At 38.9% G+C, this 21,334-nt stretch overlaps 1 protein-coding gene across 7 annotated transcripts in view; it reads right to left on the reverse strand.

Annotated features, from left to right (window-relative positions):
- The window catches only part of PDE4D (phosphodiesterase 4D), a 706,231-nt gene that overhangs the window by 302,992 nt on the left and 381,905 nt on the right, over positions 1 to 21,334 (reverse strand). The window contains exons 1-2 of one of the 7 annotated variants that reach the window (XM_034440939.3): positions 11,387 to 11,528; positions 9,276 to 10,291 (exon numbers count right to left, since the gene is read on the reverse strand). The exons of 4 other annotated variants lie outside the window; for them this stretch is intronic. In XM_034440939.3, coding sequence (XP_034296830.1) covers positions 9,276 to 9,412 — 137 coding nt within the window. In that variant the 5' untranslated portion in view covers positions 9,413 to 10,291; positions 11,387 to 11,528. Of the gene's footprint in view, positions 1 to 9,275; positions 11,853 to 21,334 lie in introns of those variants that run through there. 2 more of the 7 variants (XM_034440938.3, XM_087885708.1) reach the window with 2 other exon arrangements.

Here is a 21,334-nt window from a genome sequence, read left to right on the forward strand (position 1 = left end):
ATATTCTTGGAATATTTTCCTTTTCAATGGCTACATGCAAACTTTTTGTAAAGGGGCCCTTAAATAAAACAAATAACTAGAGCTGGCCTGCATTCAATTTCTAAGAGCAAAAAACTCTGATTTAAAGAGATAAGGACTGAATGATATGGACCCACCTCCATACTTGGGAATAATAACTTGTACAACAATATCGCATGCCTTTCTTCCACCTTGTTAGTTCTGATGGAACCTTGTGATATTGTAGCCCTGGGGTTTCGAAGTGCACAACAATCATATGGCTCCACTGGGTAGATTCAGGAGTTCTAGAAATTAAGCAAGGCTCTTCTTAAGCGGAACAAATATACTAACTGAAATTTCCAAAGCTTTTGTTAGCCTTTGGGGATTAGGAGAGGTATAGACATAAGAGTCTAATTAAACTTCAGATATTTTGTAAACAGAGCAGTTAGATTTTAACTGAGCTGGTTAAGCATCTTTATGAACAGTCAGAAAGTACATCTATTAAAAAAAAATTTTTTTACAGTTCATCACAGCATGATAGGGAAATTACAGGACAAAGAGAGGAGGGGATATAGTTTACTGAGTACGATCCATCTTCTAATCACGATTAATGATTCTATCAAGACTCTTTAATCATAGCATTTGGAGGTATGCTGGAGAATGCTGGAGTAATAAGATATAATGTTAGGTATTCTTTGTTAATTCTTTTTTCCCAAAAAAAACAAACTACTGGAAGAATATTATGCAAACTGATAGGGGCTAACACTTCATGTTTGCTTGCTTGGAAAATTCCGGATCTTCTGCCTCGGTCAGAAGATAACCCCACTATGATTGCACTTTTGTGACTGAAATGTTAATGAGTGGAATACAAAGAACTATGCATTCATCTTAACTGCTATTGATGTATGGCCATTTTTATTGATTCTACCAAAAAAAACTTCACAGAAGATTTAAACAAAACAAACATTCCAGAGGGCACAGGAAGACAAGAGGAACATTCAATTTGAAGAATCCCTATTCACAAAAAATTTGAAATGCAGCAGGATCTATAAGTTATTTTTATAACAATTGTCTACAAAAAAGCACAGGATAAGTACATCCTCTTCTGAAAATCCCTCCCCCAAAACAAATACCATTCTTCTGAGAACAAACAACTAAATTATTCTTATGGGATTTCACGGACTTGATTCTTTCAAAGAAACAACATAATTCCATTAAGAAATTTTGAAATATATCAGCATTACTATCCCCATTCCCCCCCTTTTTTCCCCAAAATATCAAGGCAACTAACCCAGTCAACCAAACATATTTACACTTTCATCTCTCAGATCAAAATAAAATTCCTCAACATTTTATCCATTTCAGGTTACAAAAATGTTTTAACCATTTGTGTTTATCCATCAGAGATAAAAAGATTTGGATTCCTGAACTGAGATTCAGGTCAGATCTGGGTCCTGAGCTCAACTGTGGAGTCTCCAAATTTTCTGAACAGAAGGATATTGCTCAAATTTGCTAGATCAGATTCCAAACCGAATGGTGTAATTTACGCATATCTATCATTTTTCATAGTACAATCCTATACTCAAGGAGAATTAAAGAAGAATTACTTCCAAGTAAATGGGTTATAAAATTCAGCCTTTGTTTTTACTGTAAGCAGTTCAGAAGAAACTTCCATAAAATGTGGGGAAAAAAACTTTTTTTTTAGTAGCACTGTTGTTCAGTGGCAATGCAGACAAATCATCCCTCCTCCTTCCTTTGCCATTACTGTGAAGAGTAGAAGATTTATATCTGAAAGCTGGGGAAAGTTGTGCCAGTAAATATAGACAATGGGTGAATGTATTATTCAGAATTGATATAGAGGAAGCTTTTAAAAGATAATTTAATATATTTCCATATGCAAGAAAGGAAAAAAAGTTCCAGTTCTATTTTCATCTTTCTACTTTATGACCCATTACCATCTGAAGTATAATAGAATGGATGAGTCAGGACAGGTCTTTTCTATTGTGATAGCAAGGCCTTGCAATTCTTTTTCAAAGACTCTTTGAGGATTATTTTCTAATGGCAAAAGATATTTATCTCGGATATCTTTGAGGCCTCCTGAGCTACTTTATTCTATGCTAGTGAATTTTTATGTTTTGCTTTTTTATAACTATACAGGTGAAACTCGAAAAATTAGAATATCATGCAAAAGTTCATTTATTTCAGTAATGCAACTTAAAAGGTGAAACTAATATATGAGATAGACTCATTACATGCAAAGTGAGATAGTTCAAGACTTGATTTGTAATACTTTTGATGATTATGGCGTACAGCTCATGAAAACCTCAAATTCACAATCTCAGAAAATTAGAATATTGTGAAAAGGTTCAATATTCTAGGCTCAAAGTGTCCCACTCTAATCAGCTAATTAAGCCATAACACCTGCAAAGGGTTCCGGAGCCTTTAAATGGTCTCTCAGTCTGGTTCAGTAGGAATCACAATCATGGGAAAGACTGCTGACCTGACAGTTGTGCAGAAAACCACCATCGACACCCTCCATAAGGAGGGAAAGCCTCAAAAGGTAATTGCAAAAGAAGTTGGATGTCTCCTAGTCTCATTTTAAGGCAGGGTACTGCAGTTTCAATAAGATCAAGACATGTCTTTCTTTGTCCAAGCCTAATCCCACCCTTTTTCTTAATTTATAGATGCATGTAAAGCTGTAGAGAAAGTGACAATTTCCTAGGAAATTTGTAATACTTTTATGTTATATTTTATGTTCAGTTTTATTCCTGAGTTGCAAATGTCATAAATGGGTATTTGCACACATATCTCCCACTGCCTTTAGCAAAAAGTGTGACTTATACGTACAATGTGGCAATAAATAAAAGCTCCTGGAAAGAAATTGTGCTATACTTTTGGGATCAGCAAACAGGAATGATGTTTATCCAGCAGCAGTTGACTCATAAGATTAAGTTGTTGAATTGTTGGTGATTTAGACACATACTTGTTTTCTGAATAAAATAAAAAATCCCTGTGTTATTTTTGTTTTGTTTTCCTTCTTTGCAGTTGTTGAATACTAAACCTTTTGATTCATCTTTGACTCAGAATAGAGTGGCCTTTCCATGAGTGAATGATGCAAAATTTGGGGATCCTCTTAGATTCATGGCTCTTGCTTAAGGGGAAGGTGGCAGCCACTGCTGGAGTTGCAGGTTTGCAGATTCATCTAATGCACCAATTGCACACTTCCCTGGACCCAGAAGCCTTGCTCACAGTCACTCATGCCTGCCTTGTTTACCTTCTGTTTGGATTACTGCAATGCACTCTACATAGGACTGTCCTTGAAGAGCACCAGGAATCTTCAACTGGCCCACAATACAGCAGCACATACAATAATGGTGGCCCCTAGTTTTGGCCATCTAACACCTTTGTTATGTTCTCTATACTGGCTTCTAGTTTCTTTCTGGGTGCCATCCAAGATGCTGGACATCATCTTTAAAGCCCTAGATGCAGGACCCCCTTTCCTTAAAAACATCAACCTGTCCTAACAGATCAGCTAGGGTAGGCATGCTCTCTATATATGTATTGAAATTTGATGACAGCCAGGAAGCATGCCCAATTGAAAATTTATTGTAATGTGGCAGCCCCTGCCCTATGGGACCCTCTGCCCTCTGAGGTTTGATACAGGGATGAAATGCTACTGGTTCGGATCAGTTCGTCCGAACCGGTAGTAATAAAAGCTACTGGTTCACCTGAACCAGTAATAAAAAAATGCTACCAGTTCGGACGAACCAGTATTTCCGATGATCAGGTGTGCCGTGCAATTTATATTCGCTAGAAAGCAGGAAATCCTGCTTTCTAGCTAATCTAAATTGCATGGTACAGCTATTCCCCCCCTCGCTGTTCTACTTACTTATGAAAAGGTTTCTTAAGCCTCCTTTTTCAGTGCCTGTGGTGTGCATGCACATGTGCGCAGCGCATGTTTGGCGCACACTGCACATGTGAGCGGTAGCAGACTTCGGAGCATTTCACCACTGGTTTGATAGGTTTCTATCTTCCTACTTCTGTAAAGCTTTGAAGACCTGGCCTCACTGTTATTTTTGGACTGCAAAAATCACAAGCAGATCAACCTTACCAAAATACCACTTGAAGCCAAGATTGCCCAATAGAGGCTGTCATATTTTGGTCATATCATGAGAGCTGACTCACTTGAAAAGTCAATCATGCTGGGAATGATCAGGAGAAAAAGGAGAAGGGGCCACCCTAGTACCCATTGGGCTGGACACGGTAAAAAATGATCCCAGAATGACCATGGCTTATCTGAAGGAGGCGGTGCGAGATAGAAGGGCATGGAGAGTGCTGATCCAGTGGCCGAGTGTCAGAGAGTACTGAATGGCTGATGATGACATCTCTCTATCAATCACTAACTTAACAGACAGATATGCCTCAAATCAGAATTTTTAGTCAGCATCAAACGTATAAACACAGTCATTCCTTCTTTATCATCTTTAAAATTATATGTGACACTTTAATTTGAGCAACAGGTTAACAGGTTAACAGGAGCCTGAGTGGCGTAGGAGGCTAATGCCTCCTACTAAGGCAGCATTTAACATCCAGCTGCCTGCAATTACTGCGAGTTCAATTCTCACCAGCTCAAGGTCGACTCAGCCTTCCATCCTTTCTAAGGTGGGTAAAATGAGGACCCGGTTTGTGGGGGCAATAAGCTGACTTTGTATAAAATATACAAAAGTATGAAGGCTATTGCTTAATGCATTGTAAGCCGCCCTGAGTCTCCGGAGAAGGGCGGCATATAAAAATAAATAAAAAAACTAAAAAAAACTAAGCTACTTTAGTCCTTATTCTGACTGTTTTTCACTCCTTATTTGATCTCTTCTATTCCATCCTGAGTTTTGCCTATGCTGTGACCCTTGAAATACTATCACACAAAATCTGATGCAAATTGCAATAATGTTCTTTCAGCCAATCCATTTTCAATGTTGGCGTCTACATATAAAGTACACGTATGAAAGACAGGAACAGAAGTCTTCCTTTGGGGTTACATTCAACACACAATTGCCCATTGACTTATGGAATAACATTTTCCAGAATACATGTAAAATATACTTCTAAATCATTTACTTATTTATAATAGATACTAGAACCATGTGAATATTCAGTCCTGAGGTTTGATTTTATTTTAAAGTAGTTCAGTCAGATTTCTGAACTGAGTTTCCATTTTGAAACAATTATTCTATCCAAACAGGGCTTGCTTCCCGCAGGCTAATAGCTGCCCCATAACACAGGTATATTATACAATTATTACTGATTTATTAAAATCAATGTTTTAATCCTGCTTTTGCACTAAAAAGAATGTTCAAAGCCAACACTGAACAAAAACACACACTCAATTTGGCATAATCAGCCTGAAACTTTCATATATCTATTAGGAATAAAGCAATCTAATCTATAAAACTGAAATTGACTATTCCAAAGCAGATATAATGACCAGATGCACAGGAAATTGGAATGATCACTGTCATAGTTACAGACGAACAGGATTTCAGCTTGTTGTCTGGGGTGAGAAATTCCTTCTTCTATAGTATCGACTGTTCAGAATCACACAGAAGCTCATCCTGTGCACAGGTGGCAGCTCAGCTTTCTAGTAAAATCTATTAGATTACAGGCAAGATTCTAAGAGGAAACTAATTGCTCTTCAAATTAATTTGCTAAGTTATTAAGATACTGTAATAGCTGTGTTCATATCATATATTTACCAAAGTTATGGGTAACTTAGAGACAGTTTACAAAATTAACAATTTTGTCAGATTGCACAACACAGTGAACCATAAAATAATCATACAGGTTGGCTCTGCACAAGCTCTAGGCCAAAATGTTGTTGATTAATTTGTGGTTTTCTTCTTGAAGCTTGCAGTTAACTAGATAAAAGACCTACCGGTATATGAAGATGACAGATGAAATATGCATCTATCCAAAAAGAAATTTGTCAGTTACAGGGCAACAGAATGACACAACTTTTTCTTCAACATCTCTGCAGACAATTGTTTTGACAATCATTGTGTTTCTTTTCTAGTTGTTCTTTGAAACCTGCTATATTTTATCTTATTGTCTGTAACAGTTCTCTTAGGTTTCACAGCAGATTTTACCCTTTTAACATAATGCTTAGCTGTGTCAAAGTTGGACAAAATCGTCTTTTCCTATTCTCATTCTTGGGCACTATACTTTTTTTTTGTGTGTGTGCTAATTATACGGTTTCTCTCCTGTTCTGACTCATTGCTGACTCACATTCAATTCGATTACTATCCCCTATGTTTTATTTTTCTGTCTCTCTCTATTAGTTTAAATATTAATCCTATTTTATATTCTTGTTTATTTTCTTGCACAATGTGTGTCATAAGTAGTGTTTAATAGTACTGGATTTGTGTAGACTACCCAGTCACATCATCACAAGCACCTGAGGAACTTGAAGCAAGCAATGTGTTCCCCTTCCCATGTGAAAATATTCATGCAACAAGCATCTTTTTCAGCTATAAATATGAAATATGCAGAACTACATCAACAGTAAATATTTGACAATAATTGGCAAGGTTTCCCACTTATTGTCTATAATTGCAAACATTCCTCAATCAACTTCATCTTTATAGAACAGGGCTGTACTAATATATCTATAAAGGCAAATACCAAGTGAAACACTCTCAAATATCTTGTCAACAATATCTAACAATAGAATAATTCACCCATGTATTCCTTCATTGGTACCAGATCTCTCTTCTCTGCAAGCTGGGAACAACTGGCTATATTCAATATATGTTAATATCAGCATATTCTAAAGCAAGCAACATTTTGTGCAGAGGTTGCTCACAGTATTAAGGAGTTTAGATGCTACTTTCAAGGAAAAGGGGGATGCTAATACTGTACATATTCTGTGCAGCCCAAGAGCCACAGCAGGCTTTCCACAACATATAGAATAACCCCAATGCAGGCAGGAGTAAGATCTGTCTTTGGAGGCTCCCAGGGCTTTAATGGATGAAATGGCACCCATTATATTTCACAACCTGCCTCACACTAACACATACCTCACTTTGAAAAGGAGTTGGGGGACCATATTTCCCCCAGCATCACAGTTTATACCCTTGGCCTAAAGAGAGACCAGCAAATAATCACCTCAGTACAGAAGGTTTGGTTCCCAGTATCTATACCTAGCCATGTGCATTCTGAGGTCTCATATTGCTGCCAGTCTTCAGGATTGATGTCACATATTCCTATTTCAGTCTGGGCCTAAGAGGATCTTTGGGATCTAAATTTAATCCTGTTTATCTTATCTGGTTAGATCTAAAGAACTAATTCATACAACTACCTTGGAATCTTGTTTCTTAGTTAATATACAGCATAAATGCTTCTTTCTTCCATAATGGTTGCTTTAGACATGAATTGAAATATTAATTTGACCCTGCACCTTGTTCTGTTCCAGTAGTCTTCTTTTCCCCTCTCCTTTCAACAGCCTGCACTGGGGATATGGAACTAGTATTTCCTGATAAGTTCATCCATGCTCACTTAATTCCTTTTGGGTAGGCCAATGGTCTGTGCCAAACTAATACATTTATCCAAAAATCTCTAGACTGCTTTATGACCAACCTATAAGAGAATTGGTTCATTTATTTATTTATTTATTGGTTCGATTTATATGCCGCCCTTCTTCGGAGACTCAGGGCAGCTTACAATGTGTTAAGCAATAGCCTTCATACTTTTGTATATACCTGCTTAGTAGGGCTTTTGCCCCCCCTCCCCCCACAAACGGTGTTCTTTTTTATACAAAGTCAGCTTATTGCCCCCACAATCCGGGTCCTCATTTAGGATACAGGTGGCCATTTTCATAATGTGCAACGTCTGCACATTTTTCATGAAAATCAACTTTTTAAAAATGTCATCTCTTTCATTTATCTCTCCTCACTTACTTCTCATAACCAATATAGTGAAGAGGGAAAGAATGGGAAGAACTAATAAAATTCACGTGGAAAAAAAAATAAGTTTATAATATGATTGTCAATATGACTTGGTCATTGATCATATATGTTTCCTTTAAATGAAAAAAATGAAATTTTAAATGAAAAATGTATGGATAAAGAAGAAATTGCATATAGATAAGTGTAGATGTGTCACTGACCAGGAAAGGAAAAGTTGAGTTCCTACAATTTTGAGATTTTGATGTTGCCCCCAAATGGTTATAATGTCTGGCTTTGGAACAGATGAAAAACACTTAGTACAAATAATGTGAATTAGTAAAGTCAAAATACCTTATTAATTTGGTCATTTAAAGACTATAAACATGCAATTTATTTTTCTTTTCTTTTATTGTTTTAGAAATCGTTATAGGAAAGCAATGCAGAGCCCTTTCTTTCCCAAGTTTCAAATATATACATGAAATACTTAAAGAAAAACAAAATGTTGCTTTTGTTGTTCCTTATGAGAAAGATGCAAGAAGTCCCTAGAGAAAGATCCTAGCATGTATTTTATGGTATATAAACATAAATTGACAATTCTCTATAGCATACTATTTAGTACTGTAAATGGTACAAGCAAATTATATCATTATATAAGAATTATACAGGAAAACAGAAAAGAAAAGCATAAAATTTCTAAGCCACGAATGCTTCTTTTCTTAATTATTCTTACAGAGCAGAATTTTTTTTTAAAAAAAATAAAAGTATGCAACTTGTCCAAAGTGCACATTCTTAATCTTTCACTGATATTACATATTTTAACAAAGAGGACGTGTAGAGGATTTCTTAGAGAAAGCATTATTCATATTCTGGTGCATTTTCTAGCAAAAAGGGGGTGGGGCAGGGAGAGGGGGAAGGGAGGAAAAGGCATACATCCAATTGCTTATGAGCTAAGCAGCCCTTTCAGTGTAATACCTCTATAAGAAGAGACTCAAATGTCAAAACACTGAAAAGTTATATACATGAACAGATAAAACATACCAAATTCAGGCAGAATGACATCATATGTTTATATAAAACCTGATTTATATCACATGCATTTTTGTTCCATCTGGCTTACCATTCCAAACTGATTCATTTTTATTCAAGGTGTTAAATAATTCATTGCCATATTGTTTAGCTAATAAATCAGGAACTTCCTCCCATGTTTCTTAGACTCCTACATTTCCAAATCAATAGGGCCAAATCTGACTGGGGTTTATGGCAATCATAGTCAAGATCTTGTTTAGTGGGACTTAGATAGGAAAAGATGGCTCTTTGCTGAAGCATGCAGCAATTACTCACCATATCCATGAATGCCTTCTGAATGGGAAATTGTTTACATGCATCACATTCATAGTTCTGTCAGCATCAGTCTTTATCAATCCAAAACTTTTATCTCTTGCGGTATTCATAGGTACACTCCACAGCAACAATAGCATCAGCTAGTGTAATGGACTATTGCAATTGTTTTCAATATATATGCTTATATATACATATATATCGTATTCCATGTGTTTCTGGAGCTCCAGCATAGAGAACAGAATTTTCCTAAAATTTTCTAGCACCTGCAGACCATATCTGGACTCAGAAGCTGAGCAATGTTAGGCCTGGTTGGCACATGGATGAGAGACCTTCTGTACGCAAGATTGGGAAGTCCAAAAAATATATATATCCTGGAAGAATGCAGTTGCAAATGAGTTCTGTATTGTCCCCTAGAAAACTGCAGGGATGTGTCCGGGTAGTCACTGGGAGTTGAACTGAACTTGAAGAATTTATTTTTTTCTAACTCTAGGTCCATCCATTAATGCCATTTGCTTGTGTAAGAAAAAAAATATCATAAAAGAAATGTAGCTTTATGTAGCTGATCCTAAATAAAGGCAGTAATTCCCCTTGATAAATTCCAAGTATGAATTAAAGTGTCTTCATATGCAGCATTTTAGACAGTAGGAAAATGTGAGTCAAAAGTGAGTTTCTTGCCATCTGTGTTAGATCAGTTTTTAAGAGGAAAAGCAAAACTTCATACTGTTTTGCCATGCTGTCCTTTAGAAATAGATATTGCTTTTTCTTCCTTCTTAAATACATATTCAGCATTCCTTAATCCTTTTGGCAAGAAAGAAGGGACAAAACACGAAGAATAACCGCACACAAAGCAAACTTTTCATCTAGAAATAAAGCTCCTTGACTCACTTCAGAGAAGAGGGTCCTAGGCAGTGCTATTTTCTTGCTCCGTGAGAAGAGAAGAGGATGTCGACACACCATTGTGAACCAAAGGTGCTCCCAGGATGCTACTTAACGCCATTACAAAGCTGCCCTTTCAACTGTAAGGAAGATGATAATTCCATGACACTAAGGGTGAACAGAGGGTAAGTCTCACCAAAATCACAGGACTTATTTCTGAGAAAACACACCTAGAATCCTGCTGTTAAAATATAGATTTCTTTGCTGCAGTGTCCAGCTTTAGGGTTGTGGCTTTTAAGTCAATACTATATTCTGTAGAACTAAAAAAAAAAAAAAAAAAAAGCCATGTGCCCTGCCCAAAGACTACAATTGAAAGTCCTCCATCCTCTAAACATTCTTCCTCATAAACTCTCTTTTTCCTTTAATAGGTTCCCTCAAGGAATTGGGTCCCAGCTGTTGTTTACTGTTACTCCGGAATGTCTGGTAACATCCTTGGATAGAGAGACGTGATACTCGAGGGGGAGGGGGGACCCACCCGACCCAAAGTCCGCTCTGCAGGTGGAAGAACCTGCATTCCTTCCTTCCGCCTAGAGATACGATTTGCAACACTGACCTTCGAAAACCATTTATCTTCCTTTCTTCCCGGGAGCTTGGGACACTTGCAGGGGAGCCTCGGCCACTATCATTGTGCAGCAGAATTAGCCCCCGGGCTGCAGTGAGGATGTGCTAGCGTCAAGGGGGCCCCTCTAGGTGGGTTCTCCATCCTGCCACGGCTTGTCCTCCGGCTGCTTCTCCGGCAGACACCTACCCAGGGAGGGAAGCGGCTGCTCGACAGAAGGGGAAGGGAAGAAAAAAAGAAGAAGAAAAAAAAAAAACCCGAGGGAGCCCAAAGGCTCCGATTTCAAAGAAATAAAATCCCGCTTTGGGAATCTTCTTTCACTCTGAAACTGAGGGCTTAATGCCGCCTCCAGTAAGATCAATGCAAATGCATGTATCGCTGATGGGGAGGAGGAAGAAGCCTCGCAAGGAAAAATGACGGACTATCCCCGGTTAAAAAAAAAAAAAAAGGCAAGAAAGAACCGTCACATCTGTTCAACTTCCCTATATACATCTATCTATCTATATATATATATATTTAATACCCGGCGGGAAAAGCAGCCGGAGGAAAAAAACATTCCCGGTTGGAATCAGGTTCCAAGCGAATTGTGATTTCCTCCGGGCAGGAAATCCTGTACCTGAAAAGAGAGTTTCACAAGAAACAGCGGTGTCATAAAGCCCCGCGCCAGATCCAGAGGCTTGAGGAAAGAGCGCTCCCAAGCCGGACCATTGCCCACCCCGAGCACGTTGCGTTATTACTTCTCGGCACTTCCTGTTTCCTTTAAGGACGGCCCTGGCGGCCGCTGCCTTCTACAAATCCTCCGCTGAGCCCCCCCTCCAGCCCTGTTGTTGTCATTCTGGAACAAGGAATCCGAGACTCAACCCGCTGAGACTAATAGGATCATATTGGGGGACTGAAGCCGCCTTTTGTTAGAAGCTCCAAAAACGAAAGAAGCCGCCGCTGCTCCTTGGCATGCAGACCCAGGCATGTGAGCGGGCTGCGAAATTCACCTGCTTTGCATTTCTTCAAACCCCCCTCCCATCTCCCGTCTCTCTCTTCTTTCTGTCTCTGTCTCTCTCTCTGTCTCTCTCTCTCTCACACACACACACACACGGAGGCACATAAACCATAGACAGCCGTTCAGACCAGGATGCCGTAAAGGAAAAGGGGTGTGGCAACACGGTTATTGCCTGTAAATCCCGCTGGTTGAAGTTTTTCCTCTCTCTTGCGTGCCACATCAAATATATCACAGAGAAAACGGTGCGTCCCGTTGGGCCACTTAGAAAGGCTTTAAAATGTAAGAAAGCCCCCTCCCCACCCCCCCAAATTCGGGCACACTGTGACACCGCCAAAGATTCGTGACTACTGGACTTCAGGGGCTGGCAAAGCCTCTCTTCAGCGGAGACTCCCAAGTTCCCAGAAAGAAAACACAAATGGGAATAAAGACAAAACCGAAAAAGCCCATAGCGCTCCAGGCTGCCTCTTTCCATTTCCATTCACTTGCCCGCATTACCTCTCAATGCTATTGGTAAAGGCTATGACTCATCTTGCTGTAGAGGATCTTGTACGCTATGCATGCGACAAAGCCTCATTCCCTTCCCCAAATGCTGAGAAATCATTTGTGTGCTAAGCTCTGGGAAAGAAGTTTGACCGCCCCCCCCCCATGTCCATGTAATAACATAGGTGCAACATATATAACTTAGCCAAACCTGGGCTCCGTAATAGTGCTAATGATTTCTGAAATCAGTCATAATCTTCTGGAGGCGAATACCGCAGATTGATCCATAAAATGGTTTTACACACAATGTCTGGGTTTATACAATGGGATAAGACAACACAAAACAAATTATGGTTCGGCACAAGGTGTAAATCAAGTGACACCCCTGGCTTTTGCACCCTGTCTTCTCCTTCCAGCTAAACCCCTCTTTCCCTTTCAGTTGAGAAAATATGCTGTATTTTCTATGCCATGGGAACGCTATATGCTCTGTTGTTTTACTACAACCCCCATCTTGCCTAGCCAGCACTTGCCAACTGTGTAGGCCTCCAGTTGTTACCAGTAGCAGCCAATACAGCTACAGTATATGGAGACCCAACAAGCACTTCCAAGACAGCATTTCACATTTTCAGCTAAAATTAATTAGAAACTGATATCCACATCTTATTACATCTCTTACCATATATCAGAACAAATAGATAAGTATGTGTGAGATAAAGGGCCTTTGTACACTTGCAGCTGATTATGGAGCAAACCATAGAAATGTTTTTGTTTGTTTGTTTGTTTGTTTGTTAAATGTCTATGCTGCCATCTCACTAATACCGTGACTCTGGGCGGGTTATAATGAACAGTTAAAAGTATTAAAAACAATTGGAATTAGAAAAAATTGACTAGAAAAGTTAAAAATCAAGATGCTGGAGTCTTCTCTGCCCCATAAGCCACCCACAGCATAGCAGCCTCCTATTGGGGTTCCAGGCCAAGCAGCAGAGCCAAGTTTTTAGACTCTTCCACAGTAGAAGGCCAGGAATCTGGGGTGGATCTCACCTCAGATGGGAGAATATTCTAGGTGGGGGCCCTTCTCCTGGACCCCACCAGCTGAAATTCTTTGTCCCATGGGATCCAAAGGAGTCCCTTTCTACTGGAACAAATGGGGCACTTAGACCCATCGGGGTGAGATGGTACTTCTTCAGGTATAATTTTCTCAATGTTCCCATGGCATTACCTTCATCTCATTCCACACTAGTGAGACAGACTAGTTGTAGTGGTGTTAAAGCAGCATTTTCCTACTTAGTCCAACATATTTCAAAGGCAGCCTCATGATGTATCCAATTGGTTAGGCTTTGCAGAGAGAAGCCTGGGGACAGGAGCAAACTAAATAGAGGCAGGAAAGAAAAAAGGAATGGATACAGCAAATTTCATGCCAGTAGCAGCTTTCTACAAGCTCAAGGCATTCCAGCACAGTAATGGGGAAAAGCCCATTTAGAGAAGTCATTCATTGCAAGCTCTTAAAATGTGCCCTTTGAAGTTTCTCAAGTGGTATCCATTTATGCAACTCAAATAACAAAAGGAGCATGGCACCTCAACAGCTAACACATTTATTGTGCTATCCTCCTTTAGGGACAACAGTCCATTTTATCAGATACATTTACACCCATAAAAATTTATGATTTCAGGTTGGTAAAATGAGGACCCAGATTGTTGGGGACAATATGCTGACTCTGTAAACCCCTCTCTGCTTAGAGAGGGGGCTGTAAAGTACTGTGAAGCGGTATATAAATCTAAGTGCTATTGCTGTTGCTATTTAGTGAATTTGTTAGTGTTTAGGGGGATATTCTTAGTTGTTTTCACTGCAAGTAAGTGGGCACTGATAAGAAGCAGTACTTGCCTATTAAAGTAATTGACTACTGCTCCTCCAGATGGGATTGATTGTCAAGACCAAATCACAATAAAGAGAAAAATCTCAGGCCAATTTATAAAGAATTCAAGACAGTCCTACACATGAACCTATTTTACATTGGCTCAGATTATCAATCTAACTCAGAACTAGGATGCATGATTTACTTTCAGTCTTTCCTAATCTGGTGGACTCCAGCTATATTGGACTATCTCAGAATTCCAAATTGGGATTTGTAATCCAATGCTTCTTGAGGCAATTGGAGAAGAGTAGTCTGACCACTGACAAGAAGTAATGAACCTCAAAGCAATTAGCACTGTAATGATATGCAAATCCATAAGCAACTACACTTTGATGTACATCAATAATTATTTTAATATGATAATTTGCATTATGATATTAATTTGAATGAAAAAAAGGTCTTACACTTATTATCAGTCAGGGAACTCTTGATTCTGGAGCAACAGAATACAAATGTTCCTTGATAAACAAATAAATAAATCTACCATCTCAGTTGCACAGTTCTGATGCAAATTTATCATCATGTGAATTAAACCTCTGAGCTCATTTGCATGTCACACATTTGAATGACAAATAATACATCCAAGCAAGATAAAACTCCTGCTTGGGCTTATGACCACATAGATACCATATGTGTAAAGATAACTGAGCAAGAGACATGGCTTACTTAGTTATATACAGAAATATTTAGAGAAGTAAACTTTTCAGGGGATAAAAGGACAAGGTGTATTTATTTAATTTAAAGAATTCTGTAATCTTCTGTACAACAATCTTTGATGTACAGAAACATCAAAGGAAAACAGCTATGGTACAGTGAAGATAAATATAATGCAACTGCTAATACTAACAAGCTCCTTGGATCATTACACATTTTGTTTGTTTGTTTGTTTGTTTGTTTGTTTGAATTTGAATTTGAATTTGAATTTGAATTTGAATTTGAATTTGAATTTGAATTTGTCAAACAAAAATGAGAACAAGAATAAAAAAAAATACAATGACAGGGATGATAGGCACATTAGTGCACTTATCCATGCCCCCTCTACTGACCACTTAAGTATGAAGTAAGGTCCACGGAAGTCAATTTGTGATTGAAACTGTGAAAATTTGTAGCTGAGACAACTGTATCAGGTAGAGCATTCCAGACTTTGACAACTCTATTACAGAAATCATATTTTTTACAGTCAAGTTTAGAACAATTTACATTGAGTTTAAAGCGTTTGTTCATGCACGTATTATTGCGATTAAAACAGAAAAAGTAATTTATAGTTAAAGCATTACTACGTATAATTTTGTATGCAATAGCTAGGTCTGACCACAAGTGACACAGTTCTAACTTATCCAAACCGTTTTTCCTCCTCACTCATCTCAGCCTCCAAAGGCAGCTATCTTTCTGGTGGCTGGGAAATGTTGGATGGCCCTGGCTCTATCTCTGTGTTTGAAACAGAGCATCCATCAGAGCCTTCTGCAGACTCCAGAACTGGTCCAAGTTCCTCCCTAACCTCCTTATTGTCCAAGTCTGCCACCAGCTCTGCTGGCAGCTGGCGGGCCACAACAAATACTTCTGAACTCACTTGATTGTACTGATGTCAGATATATGCATTCCTTTGGCTTTCTCTTTATTAACTTAAGAAATCCCTCAAAGAAGAAAGTTCTTTGCTTGCTGCAGAAGGTCAGAAATATTAAGGCTAATCAAACTGGCCTCAACCTCTGATTTCATGACAGTGAGAAACTCCAGGCAAATGTTCTCAAGATGTTGTTACTGGGTGGGCTGATTCTAATGGAAGGAGAAAAACTGCAATTTGAGTCAATTGTAGATTTCAGGTGGTCTTTAAAGATAACCCCATAAGGAGTGAATTGCAGAAATCTAGCATGGTGGAAAGTAATGGACAGTAGGCATAACTGTAAGGTACAAGAGAAAGAGCTGCAACCAAGAACTATCAGACAATAGAAAGCTGACTCTAGAGCAGAACTATGTCTCAGACATGATCTTATGAAGTTCTTATGAAGCTAAACAGATGGAAGGGGGAACTGCATTCAGACTTTCAGGATTCTGCTCCTGTAACCTTATAATAAAGGTAAAATTAGCATTTGTAACTTGTTTCCTAATCTGGTCTACATTGAAGATCTGGGATGGATGATGTAAATATGAGTTACTATCACAATGTTCCCCTGCTTCCAAAGCAATCAGGGCTCTAGCTGAAGTTGGAGAACAGTCCTTTAGTAACTTCATCTGCCCAACCAACAGCAGCAATGAGTCCAAGTTACAGACTGAGTCCCTCTGGAATAAGGTTAACATTCTCAAGAAATAACACGAGGAGCAGCAGAGAACGTCATTGTATTAATAGCTGCTCCATTCTGCTTGGATTCAATTGCTGTGTGTTTTTTCCCATCGCAACTCTAATAGCCTCTAGGCTCAGGATAAGTCTTGGACTTCATTGCTGGAGTAGCCTAGAGTGACAACATACTGATGATACTTGACAACATATTAATGATACCACATACTGAACAAATGATAGTGTCTCTCAGTATTCCTGTAGATATTAAGGAGTATGAAAAAATTGAGCCTTATAGCATTTTACTGGAATACTCCCATTTGCAACACCGACTTGAATAATCCATTAAGAAAGAAAAGGAACCACTAGAGCAGGGGTGGGCAAATGTGGCCCTTTTACAACCTGTGGACTTCAGCTCCCAGAATTCCTGAGACAGCCCTGCACTAGAGGATACTTCTCACGACCCCTGAAAATAGTCCAGAAGAATACAATTGTTGATCGTATAGAAAGGAGACTAAAACTTAGTAAGACCAGAAGAATCAATTTCCCCACAATTAGAAACTGACAAAAAATCAACAACCATCACGACTAATACAGCATTGTCTCATGTCCAACTGATAAAATGAGGATTGAAACCTCCAACATGATCTAAAGTTCAAATCCCCACCAAAAACATAATCCCGCTTCCTAGGGAAAGTTAGACACAGCAGTATAGTTCTCCAATATAGCCAAATCAAGAAAGGACTTTTCAAGAAGGGGGAGCAGCAGTGCTTCTTTCAAGGTTGTAGGAGGTGCCCCCTCCCACAGATCACCTCCCAAGTTTCTATCTTCTGTAAAAAACAGAAGTACTAATCAAACTACCAGGTGGCAAGAGACACATTAGCAAGCATCCTGTCCATTTCACTGGAATCCACAGAGTAAAAGAAATTCCAGTTAAACTAGCCAGACTTTGCTGTAGTCTCCATCATAGACTCCAGTGGATCTTTGGTGAATCTGAGGGATTTTATCAGCAAACGTTGTAGAAAGTAGTCATATCTGTGATGTCTCAGGATATGCAGCATCAAATAATCCTCTGACTGTAACTTGGCACTCTCAGAGGAAATTGGGACTCTTAGACAAGATACTTCATTACAGAATCAAGCAGTTATTGATTCTGGTGATTCTAACCAGTAGGAATCCAGTAGTATTTCTATTTTGTGCTGCAAGATTTAAATGCTGAACTATTTTCTCCTGCTCTTTTCTCATAAATTACTTGCAGAACTTTTCTCACACCTGGGTTTTGTTTACAAAATGGATCATTCCATTCCCAAGCCTCTCGTTTCCTGGCTCTATGGCTCCAATTCTCAAATACAACGAAAATTCACTTTTTTTTATAATGCAAGAATGAGAAATCAGCAGCTGTTTCTGGGCTTCAGCTTCCAGTAACCCCAGACAGAATGGCCGGAGTAAAGAATGATTGGAATGGTTACATTTGCTTACATCTGGAAAACATGCTTTGGCCCCTGTTGTGGAGAACTAACTAGATAGGACTTTCCCATAGAACTGGTTAACCCAAACATTAGTCTTGAGCACGAAGCTGAAGAATCATCTGTAGGCTGTAAAAAAAATTGTGTATGTGTGTGTATATGTATATGTATACTCACACACATACACATATATAACCCAAACATTAGTTTTGAGCACCAATCTGTAGGCTGTAAGTATGTATATACTATATGTGTGTGTATATGTATATAGTGTGTATATGTATACATACAGACATATGTATGTATGCATATATATGTATGTGTATGTGTGTGTGTATGTATACACACACATACACATATTTATTTGTTTAAATTTCTATACCGCCCTTCTCCAATATAGGACTCAGGGCAATATATATATATTGTGTGTATATATATAATGTGTATATATATAGTGTGTGTGTGTATATATAGTATATACTCTCTCTCTCTCTCTCTGTGTGTGTGTGTGTGTGTGTGTGTGTGTGTGTATATTGTGTGTATGTGTATATATATATAGTGTGTGTGTATATATATATAGTGTGTGTGTGTATATATAGTATATACTGTGTGTGTGTGTGTGTGTGTGTGTGTGTGTGTGTGTGTGTGTATTTACAGGGAGGATACATGGGATGAGGACTAATAAGTCTGAAATAGATCTATCTTAGTCTCCTTAGTCTCCCAATGGGCAGCAGGGTGCTTGCTGGCTGCCTGAAGAAAAAAAGCCTAGAAACTAGTGGATTGTGATTTCACTGAACTAGGGCTGCATAAAAATCTTGGTTTATGTAGGAAGAACCTGGCTAAAGAGAAACACACACACACACACACACACACAAACACACACACACACACACATTTTATACTGTCTGTGTGGATAGATAGATAGATAGATAGATAGATAGATAGATAGATAGATAGATAGATAGATAAATAGATAGATAGATAGATAAAATTGTATATATATAAAATGCTATAATATATTAAACCTTTCTCTCCCAAATCCTCTAGGTGGCTTGAATACAAGGTACAAAATTAACTCTCAGCACTTCACTCTGAACAATTTTTAAAAAAATTTCTATACCGATACCATGCTATAGATCAGAATAGATCATAATTTAATGTGCCTTTACTAAATACTATAAATCACAAAGCTAGCAATGCCAACTCTTGTAAGATTATTGATTCTTAAAGAATGTCTATTACTGACAGGAAAAATTGAGTGATGCACTTGTTCATTTTTAGTCAGGTCTGCTGTCACAGCAAAACAGGTAGCACACATTATTCCGCCTGGGGAGAAGCCCAAAATCCAGTTGCGTTGACTGAATCCACATATATTTTATCTTCTTTTTCTTCTCTCCTGTAGGATCAAAGAGGTGGGAGAAAGTATAGAAATGGTTGTAGTGTATGCTGAGAAAGGCCACAGACATTTGCGTGCCTAAGAAAGCACCTTTCTTGAGTATTGACACCACTCAAGGTCTCTGTCATAGAAGAAAAGGGTCATCTCCCTCTCCTCTGAATCCATCATTTGGAAACTATGTGTTCTGTCCCCTCCCACGAGTGGCCTTGCAGAGGCTCAAATAGCCCGGCAGTAACAAACGCAGACTAGATAGACTGAAGCTGGCCCTTTAATAAATAGTTCTCTTCCAAAGCATTTATCAGTCCAATAGTTACCGGGCAATGTTCCAAAGGTCTTGGCAGACGGCCAGCAGGCTACTGCAGGAATGCAGCCTCTTGTCAAAAAACTCCAGACTAACAGTTGTAAATCCACTACATCCAAAATGCCAACAAATTGTTCACCATGCCTTTCCAGCCCAGTCACACCCCTTTTATACTTTGTAGGGTGTGGCCATACGTCTCCTGACCACACCTCTTGGGATGTGGCAATAGCTGTTCTCTACGACGTCTCCTACATCTCTCTCTTGCATCCAATAGGGGCTCCCCCTCATCGTTACTGGCCTCTGTTTCCTCCTCAATTTGGCTGGGGTCCAGAGGCACGTCAACAACTGTCAGTTTTTGCTGACTCACCAGTGAAGACGGCCCCTCCGGCACATAGCTCGTGACAGCTTCCTCCTCCTTCATATCATCCTCTGACTCATCATGCGAAGTTAAATCAGCCTCCAGGGCCAGGGTCACAACACTATGGTGGTCCAGGTAAAGCCACATTTGCCTCATACAACCAAAGACATTTGAGGATGAAAAGAAATCCACTGAATGTTGCTTCACATGCATCATAACCATGACCAAGGTAAGCAGAGACAGAGAGTTAAGCAGTATTTTAAAAATGATGGGGCAGAGGGAAACAAGTTAGCTCAGGGTTAGGTCCTGCTGTGTGGCACAGACTGAATAAAGTGTTTTTCCTCCCTCAGCTTCTGTCACCCAAGAAGCACAAAGTAAAAAATGTAGTAGAAAACATAATGGCCAGAGTGTTAATAACTGAAGAACCAGAGCTAAATCTGTACTCAGAGCATAATTCATGGCATAAAAATCATACTTTCTCTTTTATACATACCACCCAAAATAGTTGTGTGAATTCTGTGTGGATAGAGAATTGTGGCCCTTGTATCCTTGGAGGAAAATATATCAATTTAACAAATAAATAATATTATTAGTAAGCAGAATCATAGCTAATGAGGGTAAGTGAAAAAAAACCCCAAAACTGTGACTGTAACTCTTACTTCTATTAGAAAATCTGTTTGATTCAGCTATTTCAGCTGATTTATTAGGAAAACAAAGGATGTCTTTTAATTCACTTAACTTTGCCAGTTTGAGGATTCTAATATCACTGTCAAAATGCAATTTGCTCTGTGCATTATTTCCAACCAGAAGGGTAGAATTGGCACAAGTGACCTATTACTAGATTTTCCAAGACGCTTTTTACCTTAAGGCAGGAATGTAGAATTAAAATATTTTGTCTGAAAAATTCCTGGCAACCAAAATAAAGTGTTGCATTATATATGCATCAGAGTAATGCCAAATCACAGAATGATGGGGAAAAGGGCCATTCCTTTTTAGCCCTTATTCTTCCCAACACTCCTAACATTCATAAAAGTAGGGGGGAGGCATCTGAAGTCCTAGAATCATACTTCAGCCACAGATGCTGCAAACTGATAGCATGGGTACCAGTGGTGGGTTTCAAAATTTTTTACTATTGGTTCTGTGGGTGTGGCTTGGTGGGCGTGGCATTGCTTTGTGGGCATGGCTTGGGCATGGCAAGGGAAGGATACTGTAAAATCTCCATTCCCACCCCACTCCAGGAGAAGGATATTGTAAAATCTCCATTTCCACCCCACTCCAGCGGAAGGATACTGTAAAATCTCCATTCCTTCCCCAATCCAGGGGAAGGTTACTGCAAAATCCCCATTTCCTCCCAATCAGCTGGGACTTGGGAGGCAGAGAA

Source organism: Pantherophis guttatus, chromosome 2 (genome assembly GCF_059756535.1).
Source record: "Pantherophis guttatus breed Tessera chromosome 2, ASM5975653v1, whole genome shotgun sequence".
Lineage (NCBI taxonomy): Eukaryota > Metazoa > Chordata > Lepidosauria > Squamata > Colubridae > Pantherophis > Pantherophis guttatus.